Here is a 21,631-nt window from a genome sequence, read left to right on the forward strand (position 1 = left end):
CGTATGTGCCGTAATTTTTATGACAAAATATGGGGTGTGAAACTTAAAATGATAGATTGGTCATTTACAACGGTTGCCAGGTTAATAATAACTGATATTGAGAAAATTTGGTGCAATAAAACAAGGAAAAATAGAGTTGCAAAAAGTGCAAAGACATACTTGCGTAGAAATCACGGGTGCAATAAAATCGTGGCCCATTTTATTTTTAAAGTTAATGCTAAACCTTCGCCCTCTACATGTACACATAAAGAGGACCGCTCTAGAAAGTGCCTTTAGGCTAACGTGAGATCGCTACCTAAAACCAGGCGATCTGAGCGGACGTCTGGAGACTTTAGGGGTCGCCCTAAAATATCGCCATAAATGAGTGTGTTAAAGTAAATCGCTCATAACATAACATAAACATAAAGGAGTAGGAATACGAAACTTTAATGGTCTTAACACCAAACTATCAATAGCCTTCAGATAGTTTTGCTCCTATCGCAGCAGAAGCATTCTGCGGTGTACCAAAAAGCCGCATAGTGCAAGATATCCAAAAATTAGAAAAGCGACTCTGCGCAAAAAGATTATTGCAACCTTCTTTCGGTAAGCAAAAATGTTGTTATAACTTCACTCTGAACTGAAAATAATCACAAGTATTCTCGATGGGCACTGCTTACTCATAAGATCTATAAAATGGGCCAAGTGGACAGAGTAGCAAGCAGATTCTACAAAAATTATGATAAAACGACACAATATGTTGTCTACAACTAACCCCAACGTCATAAATAAGTATATACAAAAAAAATTTCAGATCGCCATACGGGTAGGTCTACGAAGACAAACGATCACTTTGAAATCTATAATTTTATAGATTACCTTAAAATAACATCAGATACACCTATGATACGTAAGTAATCGCAGAGTCGGTTGAAGAATTGCAGCTTCTGATGAATAAGATTGTAGATAGTAGCGAAGAGGCCTAACTTACTTTAAATATCAAAAAGACGAGACTCGTTCAAAAGGTGGATAGATATACATACTTGGGAACAATCGTAACCGAAAAAAAAGGATCAGCATGTATAACGTATAGGAAAAGCCCGATCAACATTCAATAATATGAGAAAAGTACTTTGCAGCAATGATCAACTCAAAGTACGAATACTGAGGTGTTATGTATTTTTTGTGATATTATATTATGAAAGGAAAGATCTAGGCACAATTTGAACAATTTGAGGCAATGGTACAGTTGTAACTCTGTTGAGCTGTTAGAGCAGCAGTATCAAAGGTGAGGATAGCCGTAATGATAGCTAACCTTCTTGAATGAGAAGAAGAAGGACAAAACAAATCAAGTTTATACAACATTCAAAATAAATACTAAACTAGGTGTAAGATACCTTAAGATAATAAAGTCCTAAAAAATAAAAATGTTAGGTTTTGTTAAAGATGAAATAAACATTATATCTATTTCATAACATTTACCTTATCAGGGTATTTGACCCATAAACAGCTACATCCTGTTAAATCGTTGCACCGCCGCTCGTGATAACATAGTGTCGTATATAAATCAAATACTTTCTTACTTTATGACTTTAGTATCTTTTCAAGTAAGAAGCCTGTTTGTTTTTCAGAACACTTAGTTGCACGTAGGCGGATCTTCAAAGAGAAATCAGTTGATGTAAGATATAATTTACATCATTTAATATAGCGCAAATAAATGATAATGTTTCTACAATGTTGTTATTTACACTGTACCTACTTAGTTTAGTCGTACAGTGTTGGTTATTAGTATCAATTATGGAAAAAAACTACTTTTTTCAATTATATTAAAAACACAAACGGCAGAACAAATTAAAAACTATTTCGCATTCGAATATTTTATTTATACAGGGTTGGAATAAAGTATGGAACCAAGTAAATATCTTTGAAACGAAAAAGACGATATTCATGGAACTTTGCATGTAAGTACAATGAAACATAACGCATCTATTGCCATGTTTTTTGTTCTTACTCTACTTCATGAAATACCCTCCTCTTCTTCTTCTTCTTCATCATCTTTTCCCTTTTCAGGGGTCGCTGTTCATTACTCTTCGTCGCTACTCATTTCTATCCATCCGGTCTTCTTAACCTTAACCTTTCTCTCTCAAGTCCTCTGCAACACAGTCCTTACATCTTCTCCTCGGGTTTCCTCTACCTCTCCTTCCATCCACTTTTAACAGTTCTATACTAGTTTTCATCTCTACGACTGACATGACCAAACCATTGCAGTCTTTGTTCTTGAATCTTTTTTTGAAACTGTAATCACCCCAATTCTTTTCCTAATTAAGTCGTTTCTGATCGTGTTCCTTCTAGTCTTAACCCAACATCCACCATAACATTTTCATTTCTGGTACCTCCATCTTCTTTTCCTGAATCTTCTTTATAGGCCACAATTAACCGTCGTACAACAACGCAGGTCTCACCATACTCTTGTATATCTTTCCTTTCCGCTCTTCCCGATTTTTCGATCACAAAGTACCCCCTGCTCATTCCCTTCCAGCGGAAATACCCTCAACTTATTTAATTTAAATAGGACCCCCCCCTCCCCGTATATTTTGGCAGATCTAAAAAAAATGTTATTTCTAATTCAGATATATTAAGTTTGGTACAAGAAATTTGTTAAAACGAAAAAATTTACAGTTAAATAATAGGTACATTTATTACCCAAGACCAGTAAGAATAACAATTTAAAAAAATCACTTCATCATCATCATCATCATCTTTGGCTCGACAATCCTCTGTGGATCTTGGCCTGCTCTAAGATTCGTCGCCATTATGTTCGGTTTCTGGCAACATGTTGCCATCTTCTGATTTTTAATATCCGTAAGTCGGTTTCAACTCCATCTAACCACCTAATTCGCGGTCGGCCTTCGCTTCTTCTTCCTACAGGTGTTCCTGTGGTTAGCTTTTTAGCAATTGTATTTTCTGGCATTCGTATTATGTGTCCAGCCCATCTAAGTCGCTTTGTTTTAATGAACGTTATGACATCTGGCTCATCAAAGAGCTGATACATTTCAAAATTATATCTTCTGCGCCACTGCCCTTGGTCGTTTATAGCTCCAAATATTTTGCGGAGTATTTTACGCTCAAATATTCCCAAAAGTCTTTCATCTTTCTGCGTTAGAGTCCATGTTTCTAATCCATATGTGAGGACCGGCTTCAGCAATGTTTTGTATATAATAATTTTAGTTCTTCTTTGAATGTTTCTTGAGTGGAAATGCTTTTGGAGTCCATAGTATGCCCTATTTGTAAGATTTATTCGTCTTTTGATTTCTTCGCTTGTTTTATTGGTAGCAGTCAATAGCGACCCAAGGTATGTGAAGTTGTCAACACGTCCAAAGGTATGACTTCCAAAGACTGTTTCTCGTTCCTCATTTGCTATCGGATCCTTTGTAACCAACATGTACTTGGTTTTGTCTTCGTTGATGACTAGACCGACCTGTTTCGCCGCTGTTTCCAATTCTAGGAGATATTGCTCAACATCTCGCTTGCTATGCCCTATTATGTCAATGTCATCAGCATATGCTAAGACTTGTATCGATCTATTGTAAATAGTACCGCCGTCCCTAATTCGTGTGTCTCGGACTGCCTTTTCTAAGGCAATATTAAATAGGAGGCAAGCCAGAGCATCCCCTTGTCTTAGTCCATCCTTTATCTCAAAGGATCTAGAATGCTCTGTCGTATGCAGCCTTGAAGTCGACGAATAGGTGATGGGTTTCAATATTGAATTCTAATTTTTTCTCGAGAATCTGTCTTATTGAATGAATCTGGTCAATTGTTGATTTTTCTGGAGTGAATCCAGCTTGATATTTACCAACTATGCCCACTGTGTAAACTTGCAGCCTTTCGTAGAGAATATTTGCTAGTATTTTGTAAGCAGTTGTTATCAGGGTTATACCTCTATAGTTGTCACACTGGAGCTGGTCACCTTTTTTATGTAACGGGCATATCACGCCTTGAGACCATTCACAAGGCATGGTCTCATTATGCCAAACAAGAAGTAAAAGCTTATGCAGTGTCTGTAGTAGGGCATCGCCACCATTCTTGTAGAGCTCACTGCAAATTTGATCAATTCCTGGTGATTTATTATTTTTAAGCTTTTTAATGGCTTGGGCAACGTTTTCGATGGTAGGTGGTCTTTCGTTTGGGTTGAAAGGATTCCAATCATTTCGATTTGCTAGGGTGTTATCTGCTTCTTCGATATGATGGCCATTAAATTTTGCATCGAAAAATTCAACCCATCTGTTTAGGATTGAGGCCGTATCATTTAAGATGTTTCCTTCTACATCCTTACAGCTCCTTATTCTTGGCTTAAACTCTTTGCGCATTTTGTTTAGATTTCTGTACAACTTTCGAGTTCTAAAAAAATCACTTCAAATGTTGAAAATGCTCGCAAAAGTTCACATCTTCACAATCTGTAAGCCTTAATTTATTTACTAGTATAATAAGAGTAAAAATGTAAACTCTTGTCTTATGTTTTTTTTTGTATATTAAACAATGTAGTTAAAAAATCGGTTGCCTGTAAAGTCGGTTTTACGGGCGAAGATTTTACGTGACAACGTCTTTTTCTCGGTAGAATATTTATTGATATGAATATTATTAAATTGCACAATAGGAACAAGGAATTGAATGAAAATAAGAATTGCACAAATTTTAACTATAGAAATATATTTTGTTTACTAAAACATTGTACATGTAAACTTAAACTTAACTAATTTCTATTTGAGTGATTTTGTTGAGGATAGGACGATGATAGGAGAAATATGAAATGAAAGGAAGTGTTTCTGCTGTAATGTGTAATCCAACGCCAAGAACGCTCGAGAAAGACAGAGACACAAGCACGCACCGATTTAACGCGTCTAATTCTCTAGTGCTGCGCGCGCAGCGGACCGATCATGTTTGAGTGGGAGAGAGACGCAAGGCATTCGCCGGTCCGGCGGGCCTCTTTCGCTCTTTCTCGTTCGGTGACTCATCGTAACAGACGTGAGCGGGCGTTACACTTTTTCATGAGTGACTCCGAGCCACAACCTAATTTAAGACGTTGTCACGTCAAAAATAAACGAGTTTCTACTATCTAGTGGGTAACCGTTGACAAACCAATTCACAGTAAAAAGTTGTACATAGAATAAAATGGTTCATTTAAAACGGCCTACGCACGTCCCTACAAGACTACCCAACTATCGTGACCGACAACGTTGGGCCCGAGAACGTTAGGTCCGACGGTTGGTGTGTATGTAAGCTTGTTGGCCGACAAAAATAGTTGTCATGTCCCGACTCGACAGGTTGGGTAGGGGAAGTCGGATGTCGGGATTTCGCGGTTATACAACAAATGGTAATGTAATATAAACCAATGGTAAAGTAATATGGAATGGCGAAGAAGAACAAACCAGGAACTAATGGAGATTTATAACAGACCCAACATAACGGAGAACATCAGAGCACAGAGAGATAGATGGCTGCGACACGTTTTACGAATTCCAAAAGAAAGAAACGTCCTAAAAGTCCTGCAAGCAGGAGAACAAGGGTAGAAAAGAAGAGGGAGACCACGAACGAAGTGGTTTCATGCTGTCGGGACCGACATAAGAGAAATGGGAACAAGAAACTGGAAAATACAAATGAAAGTTCTATTCTTGGCGATTTCAGATCTTTACTACTAAATTACTTAAGTTCAGTTACTATCATCCGAAATCCATCCATGTCTTCCATTTTATATACTTTATCGTGTGTTACCATTTAAGTCATTCATAATACTATAAAATTACAATCTGATTATGGGCAAAGCAACATGTAACGAAATAAAACAAAATATACTTCCAGGTTGGTAGGTATTCCAATTTGTATGACTTATCACTTTAGACATGTGAATACTATGCAGTACTATAAGCATAATTTTGGCAGTATAGCTGTGAACGGTCCTTATCTTTCTCCTATTTTGTGCAATATTCTGGTCGGTTTCCTACTTAAATCTTCCACTTGTGAACACACCTACCGTTTTATGCCATCTATCCACCTAAACTATGTTATTCCATGCTATTTATCACATATTCAGTGGTCGTTTTTCTTCATATGTTGCTAGGCTCGAGCTGTAAGCCATTTTTAATAGTTTGCTGTGGATGTAACAGTTGTTTGTCATTATATAAACATATGGTTTTTCCGGAACAGGATTTATTTTCAACCCTTGTGTTCCTTTTAATTTATTCTAATGTATTTTATACTTATTCGCAAACTTGTCTAGTTCAAAACTCTAATTTTAACAGCTAAATTTTATTTCATATGTCCATTGTGTCATGAATTTAGATGGCTTGGATATATACTCATGGACAAAAATATCGAATATTTTGAAATTTTCTAATTTTTCTTTTTTCAAAATAAATTCTGGTCAATAAGTCGTTTATTATGAAATAGAGTTTATTTTAACAATGTTTAATGAACAATTTTAAGTTTTTATGCGGAGAAAATTGCGAAACAAATGAATACTTAATATTAGGTAAATAAGGTTATTTACTCTAAACTTAAATGCTAATTTAAATTACTTAAACAAGCCTTTTTAACTAAAAGAAATGCATGATCAGTAACGAGTATTCGCCCTTCTAGCTCTTATTACTGCTTGCATCCTTCTCGGCATGCTTGCAAGTAAATTTTGGACATATCCTTGGGAAATTGCATTCCATTCATCCTGTGCAGCAAGCCGAAGTTGCTCTATCGTATTTTGAACGGGATTTCTTTGTCGTATGCGACGTTTTAAGTGATCCCACATGTGCTCTATTGTCTATTGGATTTAAATCCGAGCTAAACGGTGGTCCATTAAATCTTCGAATTTGGACCTCATCAAGATAATTACTCACTCTGGCAGCAGCATGTAGTCGAGCATTTTCGTGCATTAACATGAATCTTTCAATGTAAGCAACATATGGCAAAACATGATCTTGGGGGATGTTTTAAATGTAAAAGTCACCAGTAATCCGTCCAATCACTTCCACAAGTGCGGTGCGTACCTCCCAACTAATATCTTCCTAAAGAATTATGCCACCGCCTCCAAAACTAATGGTCTGGGCGAGATTGCAGCTGGAGAATCGTTCTCCAACTCTTCTGTAAACGTGGTTTTGACCATCTGGCTTCCATAATAGGATTCTGGTCTCATCAGTGAAAAGAACATTTTTCCAGTTGTAGATATTCCACTAAATATGTGTTCTTGTAAATTTTAAACGACGAACTTTATGATTTTGGAGAAGACGTGTAACTTTGGCGGGGCGTATGGGCTTTAAGTTTGCTTCTTTTAATCTTCGTCTAACTGTTTCTGAACTCACATTAACTTATCTAACATTTAATAGCTCATTTCTGTGGTGCATCGATGTCAACGAAGGATTTCGTGTAGAATTAAAAACCAAAAAACGGTCATCAATTGCGGTTGAGCAGTTTGGGCGTCCTTCACCAGACCTTCGTAAAAAATTTCCTGTTTCGCGGTACCTTTTTAAAGTATTCGAAACTGTAGATTGACTTCTCCTGAGACGTCGTGCGATATCTTTTTGTGCATATCCTTCCTCGTACAACATTACAATCTGTGCTACTTGGGTTTCATCGCAGTGTCGAATTGGTGGCATACTTGTTTTAAACTTAAATTAAATCAAAACAATATTTAATTAATCTTAATTAAACCGAATTAGTATGATTTTTCCTTTACGTAAAGAAGGCTTTTTATGATAAAATATACGAATAACACTAACACTAAATAAACGTTAAAATAAATATTAGAATATTTCAAACCAGTTGAGTACATCAGCCTACTATATGAGTATCATCAGTAATTTAAAATTACTTTGCAATAATAGTGACTACAAAAAAATTTGGAAAATTCCAAAATATTCGATATTTTTGTCCATTAGTGTACAATTCATGCTATTCTTATCTCATAAAACAGTCTTCCTAGACTTCCAGAAAGTACCAACTCGTTTTTTTTCGGAACTTAATATTGAAATTACTAATTTATTTGTGCTTTGTTTTTTCTAGAACATTCTCAGAGTAGCATGATAGAAAATCGTAGAAATAAAAACTGAAATTTATACTTTGTGTATAAACTCTTAGCACGCACCTGCGCCACTGTCTTTTTTTTGTGCTTTATTCAAACAACGATTTTATTTTTAATTCACGAGAACGAAAAACAGGACACAAGAGAAATGAGTAAAGTGAGTAAACTTGTATTTGGCACGAAACTAGAAATGGAGGAATGCTTTCTGTCTTGATGTTCGGCTTTATCGAATTGTTGGTTGAGAATTTTCGTGAAGAAATAACACGGTCGGAATTGCAAATTAGGGTACATGCTGGATTCATTAGCAAACTTTTACAAGTTAATCAAAACTTCGCTAGCCGCCTCCAGACAAAGTTCTATGATTTATTTTGCCAGTCAAGAATGTTATTATACTTTCTTATTCTTCGTTTATAAAATTGAGTTTTTAATTTTACCGAAAGAAGTATCATTTTTTCGATGTACGTTAAATAAAAGGAAATATCAGATTATAATAATAATAATTTCGGACTTTTTATCGGTTCTTCTATCAGGCGCGGCTCCGTGCGAATTGGGAATGCTATCTAGGTATTCATGGCACCGATGTCCAGAGGGTAGCAGGGTAAAACATGACTTGAAACAAAAACTAACACCTGTCAGTAGGTATAAAATGCACACCTATGAAGATAATCAATATTATTTTATGTTTAAAGTCGCTCCATGGAAATCGCCAGAGCACGTCTGAAAGCAGCGCTGGACGTGACAGTATGCGGGACGTCTGTGGCAAGGTAATGAGTAGGTCATACAATCAAACACAACCCAACAACACCAACCATAAGTGAGCCAAATAACAACGGGAGCACTCGTTGAAGGTGCTAACATGGACTATGGGCTGTGTCCATAAATTAAAATATTTTGCGCTCCTATTCCAAGTTGACAAACCTCAATCAAAAAACGATCGTCTATCAACAACATATGTCGAATTTTGCAGGAAGTATCCAGAAATTTAAGTATCTGAACAGCGAGTAGCAGATCCATGCCGGGTAATAATAAGAAACAATCTTATCTCTGAGACGAGACGCGACACTATTAGAAACGAAGTCGACGGGAGATTTACAATCAAGAGGCGAAGAGGCAGTTGTTGATCAAGTCCCCAATGAAATACATGAACAGATTCCTGAGCTTGCCATACAAGAAGCTCAACCTAATCATATACAGCATATATACATCAGATAATCCACTAAGCAACAAAATTAACGCACCACCTTAAAAATTGAACATTTTTGATGTCTCGAATTGGGTGTACCAATCAGACTGTGTTTGTTTTTTAAAGTTCGCAACATCCTAAGGAATATTTTAGTATTTATAAAATACTGATATTAAAAGTCAACTACAGCCTCAAGATTTTTTAATATTTTGTTTTATGATTCATTCGCTAATGTTGGATAATAAAAAAGTTAGGTACGTTAACAACTACTCATGTGTTTCATCAATAAATCCACATATTCTGCTTAGATTAATAAACGAGCCTAAAGTAGGCTATGAGAAATTAAGAATTTCATAGATCTCAAATTGTTAATAGTCAAAAAGTGTCTGGTTTATTGTGAAAATTAGTAGATTTATTATTAAAGTAAAGTTTCAATAATTGAAATTATTGAAACTTTCCATTACTTAATTATTAAGTAATGGAACGCGCTACAAGGATTTACAATTTGACCTGTAATGAGTGTGTTCAAGTACTGACCTTACATAGCGAAGGAATTAGGTTGAGCGAGGTTGGGATGGGAGTTTCACATACATCAATTTTCCGTGTTGTTCAACGCTTTAGAGAAATGAACTACTACAGCAGACGTCCCGAACAATGTAGACTTCGAGTTACTACGGTAGTTAAAAAGTGTTTTATTAGATTATTACGCTTTAAGAGAAAGATTTGCCACATCAAGGAATCTTTTAAAGGAACTTAGTGCGGTTCATAATTAATATCCAACCCAGCATTTATACCGTAAGGAGAGGCCTTGTAGTACATCACTTGCGTATTCGACGACCAGCTACAGGCCTAGCATTAACTGCAACCTACCGCAGACCTATATTGCAATTTGCCAGAGGACACGTAAACTGGAATAATGACGACTGGGAAAACGTTCTGCTAGCTCTCGAAATTTGGAATGTTATTGATCAAGATCAAATAGCAAACTTCATTTCGAGTATGCCTCGTCGATGTAAAGCCGTCATTAGAAGTAGAGGCCATTAGTATTGTATTGATTTATTTTTGTTACTTTAATGATGTTATAACCTGTATTTCTTACGTTATGCTAATAAAAACGTTTTGTATTATAAAACTACACATCTCTTTTATTATCGAACATAAGCGAGTGAATCATAAAACAAAATCTTAAGAAAACCTAAGGCTGTAATTAAGTTTTAAATTCAGTATTTTATAAAAATGTTAGAATATTCCACAGAGTGTTCCGAACTTTAAGAAAAAAACACAGTATGATTATTACTCCCGGTATACAATGACATTTACCTATCTAGCAACAATATTATTACAAAGAAAAATCACTCAAATCGGACATAGGTTCAGGAAATTTGAGACATCAAAAATGTCCCAATTTTAAGGTGGTTTTGCGACTCACTGTCACAACAGTGAGTTATACGATACTCTGGTAAACGAAATGGCATGCAGCACAAGAACAGCACAGCACAAGAACAGAATAAACTAACTAAGCAGACTACCGATACCAAAAATAAACTCTTATAAAAAACTAGGTGCGCTGTACAAATTATAAAGACCGAGGTCCTTCACAATATGTCGGATAAGCCCATACATTGGAACATTTGCATATGCTGATTTACTGTGCAGCAACAGCAATGATTGCTAATATTATTGAACACGACGGGGTACTAATATCGGAAGGACAGAAAACAGAGTTTCACACTGGGAAAAACAGCAGGTAAGGAATACTGAATTATTGCGTATTAGTCAAATCACGGAATATATTATAGTAATAAGTAGAAAAGTAATCAAAGAGCTGAAGAAACAATGCTGAGCACTTCAAGACTAAAGTTATTAACCACCTGAAATATGATAATACACTTTTTGAGCATTCTGAGAAGGCATTATATCGTAAACTTAATTCCATCATAGAAAGTTTTTATAAATCGTACCCAAGTCAAGAACAAATTCATGAGTTTTGGGGAAATTAACTTTTCACACCAGCTGCTCTTAACACCAGTGTTTGATGGAATAAAAGAAAGAACTTTTTCAAGCCTAATAAGACTTAAAAAAACTACTTGAGCAACACAACGAGTGAAAACAGACTGAACGGCTTGGCTCTCATGAACATTCGCTATGAGATAGAAATGGATGAGAATGAAGTAGGCAGTGCATATATTTAAAAAGAAAAACAAAAGATTAATTCTGTAATACATATACTTATGTAATACTCCAGTCGTCAGAGACGAAATTGGCACCAGACCTCTAAAAATCATACGAACAAGCTGAATTTTGCCAAGAATGTTAATTTTTGGACCCCAAAAAAGATGCAAAAAGTTTACCACGTTTACCCCCGGGCTTCCCCCTAAAACTCACCTCGCAGGGGGATAAAAATGCATATCGATTTACCAAGAAGTTGTACACCGTAGAAAAAAAATGTTTTAAATAAAAATGTAGCCGATATAATTTTAAATAAAAATGTTTTTAAGTATTTTTTGTGTAGAATGAACCGTTGTCTTAGAAACAACGCTTGAAGCGACCGTCGATTTTGAATGTCAGTTACGGGTTACGCGCGCGAAATGAATGTTCAATAAAATTTGTATCAGCTGGACAGTAAAAATTCTATATCTTTTGATTCGTGACCCATCGACAGGGACGTATTTATGGGGGGGGGTTTAGGGGGTTCAAACCCCCTCCTTGCAGTCCATGCAAAACTATTACTTTTAATCCAATATTACATGTATAAAAAATAAAAATAAATTAATGAGTCAGCGCACGGATGCTGTCGGTCCGCAGTAGCAGCGTAGATACAGATAAACTAATACCTATTAGAATTAGAACGCTATTAGTAGTTATATCACCGTACACCTATTCCAAATAGTAGGTTCACTCTTTTGATCTCGGCTCTTGCCGAAAGATTTTTTGCCGGTAGTCATAAATGATATTGAACGCTCCGCAAATACATTGAACGGTGCCTGAACGATAGAAATTTAGAGAGGACTGACCGGTGAGAATTTGGTAGGTAGGGGGCGTGAGACGACGGGGGCAGGTAAACCGGCGCTAAATCGAGAGTGACCCAACTTATTTTATCACTGAACGGTGGTTATATATGAGTCGCAGTCTAGTGCTGTCTGTCTATTATTTTGTTGCTATCGTACAAGTACAAATCCAGTAAACTGTTGTATTTGTCGAAATTTTTGTGGTGTTTGTGTAAGTATCTACAGTGTCGTTACGTATATATAGATAATATAATAATTATTATTTGGATATTGCTTAATATTAATGTTTTAGTGAAAGAAGTATGAAACGAACTTTACAGCAGTCGCTTTTGGGATTTTTTCCAAAGAAGGGGAAAACTAATGATGAACCGAATCCTCAAAACGATAAAATCCTAACTACGCCGAGTATGGATATTAGTACAGATGGGGATGCTCCAACTCCCTCCACCTCAGATAGAAACAGAGAACCAAGCAATGGTAAGTTACTTTAATTTTAATCTCTCACCATTTTAAAGCATTTTTTTTAGCTGGTCTGGATTCTGGTATGGACTACGATTTTGGTAAATATTTATCAAATAATCCAAAAAATGACGAAGAAAAATTAACAGTTTTAAAAGAAACTTGGACCCCTCCAGAGACTTTTAAGTTCCCCGTCTGTGGTAAAAGAAAACTTTGTTTTCAACGTCATTGGACCCAAAAGAATCCATGGTTAGTATATTCAAATATGTTACAAGGATCATTATGCAAAATGTGCGTTTTATTTGGACAGACCGAAGGTGGTCGCGGTGATCAAAAACTTGGAAGTTTTGTCACAAAACCATTTAATAACTGGAAAAAAGCTCTGGAAAAAATGGAACATCATCGAAATACAAATTATCATAAATATGCTGTTGAACGGGCAAGAAATTTTGTAAGCGTTATGGAAGGTCAAACTCGTGATATTACAGAGTCGTTTAATGAAGAAAATAAAAAAATTGCCCGAGAAAATAGAGAGAGGCTATGTACCATAGTGGACACAATCTTATTTTGCGGACGGCAGGAATTGCCTTTGAGAGGAAATCAAGACTCTGGTGAAATCGGTATTATAGATCCTCTACATACTGACGGTAATTTTCGTGCACTACTTCGTTTTCGTGCGCAAGCTGGTGATGAAGTACTTAAAAATCACCTTATTTCTCAAAGCAATCATTCTCGGGCTATGTACACATCGTCCGTCGTTCAAAATGAAATTATTGATTTGTGTGGAAATGCTGTTCAGGACCAAATAATAAATAGAGTGAAACAATCAGGTTTCTTTACTGTACTTGCTGACGAAACTCAAGACATTTCGCGTCACCAACAACTCTCACTTTGCCTTCGGTATGTAGACTGCTCTTCTGGAAAGGCACTTATTCGAGAGGATTTCATTGAATTTATACACGTTGATGAAGTAACAGGATTAGCTCTAGCTACGACAATCATCGATAAACTTAAGTCGTTTGGATTAGATTTGGAGAATTTAGTTGGCCAGGGCTATGATGGTGCGGCTGTGATGAGCGGACGATTTAAAGGAGTAAGAACAATAATCATGGACAAATATCCTCGAGCACTATTCGTACACTGTGTGGCGCACACATTAAACTTAGTTTTGGGTCATTCATGCGAGATCCCTGCAATACGAAACTGCATCGGAACTATTAAAAGTATAGTTAACTTCTTTCGGCAATCTGCACTCCGGGATGGACTTTTAAAAAGAACTGCGGACGAGATTGAAGCACCTCATTCAACGCTTATCTCGCTTTGTGAGACACGCTGGACAGAAAAACATACAGCCGTCGAAAGATTTGCTGAGATGTTTCCTGTAGTAAATTCCGTGCTTCAAGAACTTCAAGAATCTGGAAGGGAAATTGCAACCCAAGCTTACCAGTTACAAGTCGCAATGGAAAACAGTCAATTTATAGTTTCACTAACTATTTTAAGGAAGGTTTTCTCCTATACGTCAAGCTTAAACCGAACCCTACAAAAAGTCAATGTAGATTTAACCGACTCTTGCAGTTACGTAAAAACAATAAAAACCACTTTACAGAACCTTCGTAACGAACGTGAATTCTCAAATCTTTTTGAGGAAGCAAAAAAATTAATTTCAGCAGATATAACTGTTCCAAGAGTAAGTAGGAGACAATTGAACCGCAATAATATACCAGGGGACACTGCTGAAGTTTACTATCGGCGAAATATATTTTATCCATTTATAGAACATGTAGTGACCGAGCTTGATGCTCGCTTTAAACCTCACGAAGAAGCAATTTCAGGAATTCAGTTGCTTCTACCAGATCGCACCCAAAATACTGAGAGAGCAAAGAAATGTATAGCAGGAATCGGAGAAATATTTCTCAGGGAAGTTGAAATAAAACATTTAGTAAGTGAGTATGAGCTTTGGCACAACCACTGGTGCAATCAAGAACAGCCGTCTACTGCACTAGAAGCTATGGACCGATGTGATGAAATTTTTTTTCCAACGGTTAGGAAACTTCTTCAAATTTTAGCAACACTTCCAGTATCTACTGCCACACCTGAACGTACTTTTTCATCACTTAAACGGTTAAAAACTTATCTTAGAAATAGAATGGGAGACGAGAAGCTTACAGGATTAGCTCTCATGAGTATTCATCGGAATGTGACAATAGGTCTAAATTCCTCAGAAATTGTAAATAAGTTAGCTGAAAGAAGGAAGAGAATGAATTTAATTTTGTAAAACGGTATTTTAAGTTTTAATAAAATTTTTAGAAATTTGTTTTTATTACTTTTTTCAAAGGTATTTCAAAACCAAGCCCCGGTTTTACTTAATTTGGAAATTAGGATCCCCCCCATTAAAAAACTATAAATACGTCCCTGCCCATCGACAAAAATCAAGATGCGTTTTAAAGGTAAAGAGTTCAGCTTTCGTATGCAGTTTTTGTATTTTGCCGCAAATAAACTCTGATTTTATACAGGTGTTAAATAAATAAACGTGGCACGATTTTTGCCATTTTTTATGATACTCATGAGATCAATACAATCTTTCCCTTTCAATAACTGGCCACTATGAAGTTTCGATTACTAGAGCCTACCCATTAAAACCTATAGAATGAAATTTTAGTTTTGAGTTTTGACAACAAATGTGAGGCATTTAAAAAATGCTTAAAAAACGCTGGAATTAAACTTTCACACAACAAACGACCTAAAACATTTAAAACTTTTTTTTCAATTACACTAGTACGTTTTTTAAAAGAAGAAAACTTCTGCAATAAACTACAGCCAAAACCGTCTTCTTAAATGCATTTCTCGTGACGTGTGATTGTTTGTAATGTAAAACATTAAATTCTGCGTTTTTTATTCATATTTCAAATGCCTCATATTTGTTATGACAACTCAAAATTGAAATTTCATGTCATAAGTTTTAAAGATTGATATCTAAAAATGGAAATTTTACTACAACTGGTCAATGAAAGTGATCAATTTCATTGATCTCACGAAAATCGTAAAAAATGGCAAAAATCGCGCCACGTTAATTTATTTAACACCTTTATAAAAACTGAGTTTATTCTCGGCAATATATAAAAACTACATACGAAAGCTGCACTGTTTGCCTTTAAAACGTATCTTGATTTTTGTCGATAGGACATTTGGATCAAAAGATATCAAATTTTTACCGTCGATCTGATACAAATGCTTATAAACATTCGTGTTTAAAATTGTCTCAGCTACATTTTTTATTTTTGAAACATATTTTTCTACGGTGTACAGATTCTTAATAAATTGATTTTTTTGCGTTTTTGCCTCCTGTGAGGGCAGTTTTAGGGGGAAGCCCGGGGGTAAAAGTGGTACACTTTTTTGCATCTTTTTTGGGGTCCCATAATTAATATTCTCTGCAAAATTCAGCTTGTTCGTATGATTTTTAGTTTTCAACCCTCTGACGACTGGATTATAACAGGACGTTATTTTTTATTTAGCCTATACTGTCCCACTGCAAGAAAATGTAGTTCCTCAATTCCTTCTTTTTTTCTGTATGTATTTTTTATATTTATAACATTTTTCTTATGAATATAAGGGATATATTATATAATCCCCCGAAAATAAAACCTGGCCAAGCTTTTTTCGAAACGTAAAAAAGGACCAAATTATTTTTATAAAAAATCTCCCGGAAGTTCCGTCAAGTAAAATATCGTAGAGGGAATGTGCAGTTATGTGTAACTGTTCCAAACTTCCAACATTCCAACGGCAACAAATGAAATGTTCACATCTCTAACTATTTTAGAGGAATCCATGTATTATTAAAGTTAAAATTTAGAATGTTTTTATACATTTTTTATACACTATAAAGAATACATAATGCAATAATAATAATAATAATAATAATTAGATTCTATTAATTAAACATGAATTGTGTGAATTTTTGTAAAAGAACAACTTTAAATGTCAAAGTTGTGTCAGGTTATATCAAGTTATTCACTGCTCATCTTTTTGAAGTAGAGTAACATTTCTAAAAGGTATATAATTAAAATCTTAAACGTGTTCATAATTAATTTCTCATAATAAGTTGATGTGATAGGATAAAAAAATGAACATTTATAAATGGTTTTAGTGTTCTAAACAAAAGTTGTGAGATAACCTCAAAATTCAAAAATAAACAATGTGGAAATTTTCGCGTAATAGTTATTCCAATGCAATTGGAATTACAACAGATCAATGGAAAGGTGTAACTGTGAAATTTAACAATAAAATAAAGGGTACCATATTAGAAAAATGGATTAAATACTGGAAACTGTTAGCAGGAGATTACAGAGATGTTGCGCTTAACCTCAAAACTGAAATGAGACAAAAGCCCCTGAAATCTGCTGTGTATTTATCGGGTTTGTCATTTCTAGCCTACTGTGGAACACATAATCCAGATTTAAGAAACTTTAGAGCGAAATATATTGATAGCGCTAATCAATTAGCACTGGTAAATTCTTCTGTGGCAAATCCAAACTCTATTAACCATTTAAAGTATATAGAAAAATGCTTTAACGCAAATCTCATAAGATTTATAAATTTAGGTGTATTTTCTATTGTATGGGTTGATGAATTTAGTGAAGATTGTGATAATTATGAATGCAATTGTTCTTATTTGCAAGTTCCATATACACGTTTTGGAGAAAGAATACTTGACATTGGATTCTTGAATACTTGGTGGATTATATCAAGAAAAATGTTGGACTATGATGTTAATTATTAATTGTTTATTCTTTGGTTAGAAATAAAAAAACAACTTACCTTAAATTCCTCCTCCATATTATTGTCTAATGATTTAAGTTTATTTTTTGTAACAGGACTCATATCCCTAGCACCTGAATCCCACTCCCACCTGTCTAGTTTTCCTAAAACACAGGCTATTAAGTAAAAAATATTTGTATAAACAAAAGTAAAACAAACCTTGATCTATGGTGTCTCTAGTACTAGTCTTCAGGGCATCAATTTCAGGTCTTAATGCAAGGCGTCTTTGTAAAAACTGCTCATAAGAAATTCTTCCTTGGGCATCTGCTCCTAACTGTAACATTAATTCATCTAAGGAATCTTCAAGGCTTAATTCCCTGCAGATGACCAACAAATCTTGACTGAAAATGTATAAAAACGAAGGTTGTGAAACTGTTTCCTTGTGGCATGTGTAAATTAATCATTATTTTGTGTGGCATTAAACCACAGTTAACTGTAATAAGAATTACATTTTTTTTGACATTCTCATTTTCCATCCAGAAATTGTTTTCAAAAATTTTTGAAAACAATTTCCGAATTGGAAATATAAAGCCAAAACAAATGTAATTCTCATTACCATAAACTGAGTTTTAATCCCACATAAACTAATATAAAAACAATATTTACAAATACAATAAAAATTAATATTCCATCAGAGATTGCAGAACTAAAATGCCAAGTATAAGTAATTTTTGAACAAACTGAAGATATTACAATAATTATAATGAAAATGGTTAATAATTTAAGGAAATAAAAGAAACAGGATATAAGACACATACATTTTCTTTTGAGATTAATATCATCTCAATTTATAAGTTTGATATTTCTGTATAAAATAAAATAAACATAACTACATTGAACAGAAAATTAACTTTTTAACTTAACTTTAAGGCTATTTGTTCAGCCATTACAATAAGTCTTATGCTTCTTCATTGGATGCAGGATGTTAAAGTTGTGCTATGGTTTTATGAATCTGAGTTAGAACTTCTGTAAACATTGGAGTTATGATGAATAAGTATTGTGTTACATAACTCATTGGGAGAATTGTGGATAGGGTTGTTGGGGTACCTTTTTGTAATACTCATTCCATGGTTGATAGGCAGGGGGAATGGGAAACCCCCCAACAAGGTGAAAAATTAAATAAAAATATATTAGCTGATATGAAACTTAAACCACAGACACTCAAATTTAACCCCATAAACCCGCTAGTTAGGAAAATTAAAGGAACACTTCTTTCAGCTATTTCAATATTGTTCACAGAAGGTCTTTTGGTATGCAATACTTGAAAGTGACTATATTCCACTATCAATAAATGATTTTGTAAATTTTTATCTAGTTTATATTAGTTTGTTGATGTAATACTTTGTATTTGGCAGTACTGGGAGGATGTAAGCCTGTATTTTGAAGATGTGGGAGAGTGAGAAGGGAAATTATTAAATAAAATAATGTATTAAAACTTTCAGGATTTAGAAGAATTTTCTTTTTAGCGAATATAGGATGTTTTAATATTTTTTTCACATAAATGGCTTACTGTAGTAAGGAGTGTAGTAGAACAATAGTTTTTGGCTTTGGTGTAATCAGTGTTGGATTTCAGAATTACTATAATGTGGGATATGTTCCATTGTTCATATGACTCATATTTAAAAAGTGGAATATTTTTATAATACATTGATTCATGATATCAAGTTTTTTGAGTAATTGCCAATAATTTTTGTCATGACTTGGTGATGTTATCTTGTGATTTGCTAAAATTATAAAAAATACTCATTAACAGTTAATTCATTAATTGATCCCTGTTTCCAAAGTCATCATTACAGCAATCTTGAACTATCAAGTCTACAATTGACAAATGGAATAGTCTTCTGACTTTCTGAAAGTATCTTAACTTATAGTTTAAAAATTTGTGCTTTCTGTAATATGTACTGTGAAGTATATTTTTAAATGTAAGAGGTAATTTGTTTATTTTTGTATTTTGATATCTATTTGGTTGATTTTTGGGTAGTATTTCAACTTGAAAGTTATGTTGAGTTCTTAATTTAGTAGTGAACTTAGTAAAAAGTAAAATTTACAAAATTGTAAGATTAAATAATTTTATTGCGAGTATGGATCTATACCAGAGCGAATTCCTCTAGAATTCTTTAAAAATTCAGTACATGTAGCAATGTTTTTGACAGAAAAGGTTTGAGACTGTTAGGTATAAGAATGGTAACTGCAAAGAAACATTGATAATAAAATTTACATTTAACACATGAAGTTACATTTAACAAACTAATACCAAGGGAAAAACTCAACAAGAAATCTAAGGAAGTTGACTATTTTTTAACTATATGACATAGGGTTTGTCTAGGTGGTTAATATATATATATATATATATATATATATATATATATATATATATATATATATATATATATACATGTTATCTAAACTAAACATGCAACCAAGTTGAAACTTAAATCAAACAAAAACATATTTTTCATTAAGTAAATGTAAAATAACTATCAGTGAGGCTATATTTTTTTATATATTTCAGAGAAATTTAAATTCTACTTAATCTAGTGGATTAAAATATCCAACATACCTATCAATATATCCATCACCATTTGCATCGCAAGCTTGAAAAAGTCTTTTAACGCGTTCCTCTTCACCGATAGAACTTGCACATTCACTTAAACAATCTGTATCAGCCATAACACGTTTAAATCAGTCTATACATTTAGAAATTTGGCACTTTTTATAATAGTGAGTTCGAATATACGCTCTTACCGCCTATAAAATTATCAGTCCGGTTTGTTTATCTTACTACTAATTATTTGTTTATATTTTATATAAACAAATGTTGACAATCGCTTATGTCAACTTATACTGTCAATAGTTTGGTACATAAAGTATTGCCTAACGTCCAGGACCATCATATTATGGGCCACTCTCAGATGCATAAAAATCGGCCGCTTTAAAATGTTAATAAATTTTGATCTTGAACTTTTTGTATGGCCCAATTTTAATAATCTTTTGAACAAGTAGAAGAAAATTCATCTTAGAATAATTCTCATAATTTAGATTTCTGAATGAAGTCGAATTTATAAACACTATACCAGGAAAAACAAAAGTAGTAGGTAGTACCTATCATTTAGGTTTAATAATCATATTATATTGAAACAAAATATTTGTCAGTGAGAGTAAGATCTTGGGGCATGTTGAGTTAACGTAACATTGTGTCGGGCAACTCCCGTTCAGGAAATATTGTCTTGATTAATATCGGTAGAGAAAACTTTATTAACATTATTTGCTAACCTCCCTATTCGACTTATTACAACCCCTAGATGTCTCTTTTATCTTACCATTTAACACGTTCGCTGCATTACGAGACAAATAGTGCCCGTGCTACACTAACGGTTGGCTGTGTCGCCAATATATGGAAAATTATCTCATCTTTCGAATGCATAATGCGATACGAGGTCCGAAAATATAACCGACCAGTGACCCATGCCGAACTGATACTTACTAGATAGAAAATCCGACATTGTGTATTAATTGCGTTTAGGCCGAACCACAGTTTCAGTAAGAGCTTTTTCCAATAATAGATAGAAATGTCGTACCCTCCTCAAAATCATCAGATCTGATCGATTTAGATACACCTATAGAAGATAATGGGTTTGAAGAAAATGTCACTTTGGAGATTATCCAATATAACAATATTGATGAACCAGGTATTACTGAATGGTCAGAAATAAGTGAAACTGATCAAATCATATTTCCATTGCTTTATAAAAAAGAACCAGTTTATAATATTCCAGATGATGCAAACATACCATTAGATTGTTTCAGATTATTTCTCAGTGATGACCTAATTGAAATCATGATTAATAAACAAATCTGTTCTCTCACAAAAATATATAAAACAAAATCTCGAAAAAAGTGTTTTTTATGATGAAATGTTACTGTTATAGACTACACCACTACAACCATGGGACATTTTTAAAAGGTCATTTGACTCAGCATGAATCACATATAAATCGATAGTATAATATGTAATAACAATTTTAGAAACTATGGCGTCAATTTGTATCGGTACAGGTGACTACAGAGGTAAGATAAACTTACCACTCAAGGGAGGGGCATTTAACTTAGCTAGATAATACACAA

At 34.2% G+C, this 21,631-nt stretch overlaps 2 protein-coding genes and 1 long non-coding RNA gene across 3 annotated transcripts in view; 1 reads left to right on the plus strand and 2 right to left on the minus strand.

Moving 5' to 3' along the window:
* Positions 1–20,285, minus strand: part of LOC140443566 (colorectal mutant cancer protein) — a 315,102-nt gene extending 294,817 nt beyond the window's left edge. The window contains exons 1-3 of the mRNA XM_072534899.1: positions 20,067–20,285; positions 17,666–17,847; positions 17,507–17,610 (exon numbers count right to left, since the gene is read on the minus strand). Of these exons, the coding sequence (XP_072391000.1) occupies positions 17,507–17,610; positions 17,666–17,847; positions 20,067–20,176 (396 nt within the window). The 5' untranslated portion in view covers positions 20,177–20,285. The remainder of the gene's footprint in view (positions 1–17,506; positions 17,611–17,665; positions 17,848–20,066) is intronic.
* The window catches only part of LOC140443569 (uncharacterized), a 365,838-nt gene that overhangs the window by 294,817 nt on the left and 49,390 nt on the right, over positions 1–21,631 (minus strand). The gene's annotated exons all lie outside the window — the stretch shown is intronic.
* LOC140443568 (mitochondrial import inner membrane translocase subunit Tim29) lies at positions 16,487–17,512 on the plus strand. The gene has a single exon (XM_072534902.1). The coding sequence runs from the start codon at positions 16,884–16,886 to the stop codon at positions 17,466–17,468; it is 585 nt and encodes a 194-aa protein (XP_072391003.1). The 5' UTR covers positions 16,487–16,883; the 3' UTR covers positions 17,469–17,512.

This window comes from Diabrotica undecimpunctata, chromosome 6, assembly GCF_040954645.1.
Source record: "Diabrotica undecimpunctata isolate CICGRU chromosome 6, icDiaUnde3, whole genome shotgun sequence".
In the NCBI taxonomy this organism is placed as follows: Eukaryota; Metazoa; Arthropoda; class Insecta; order Coleoptera; family Chrysomelidae; genus Diabrotica; species Diabrotica undecimpunctata.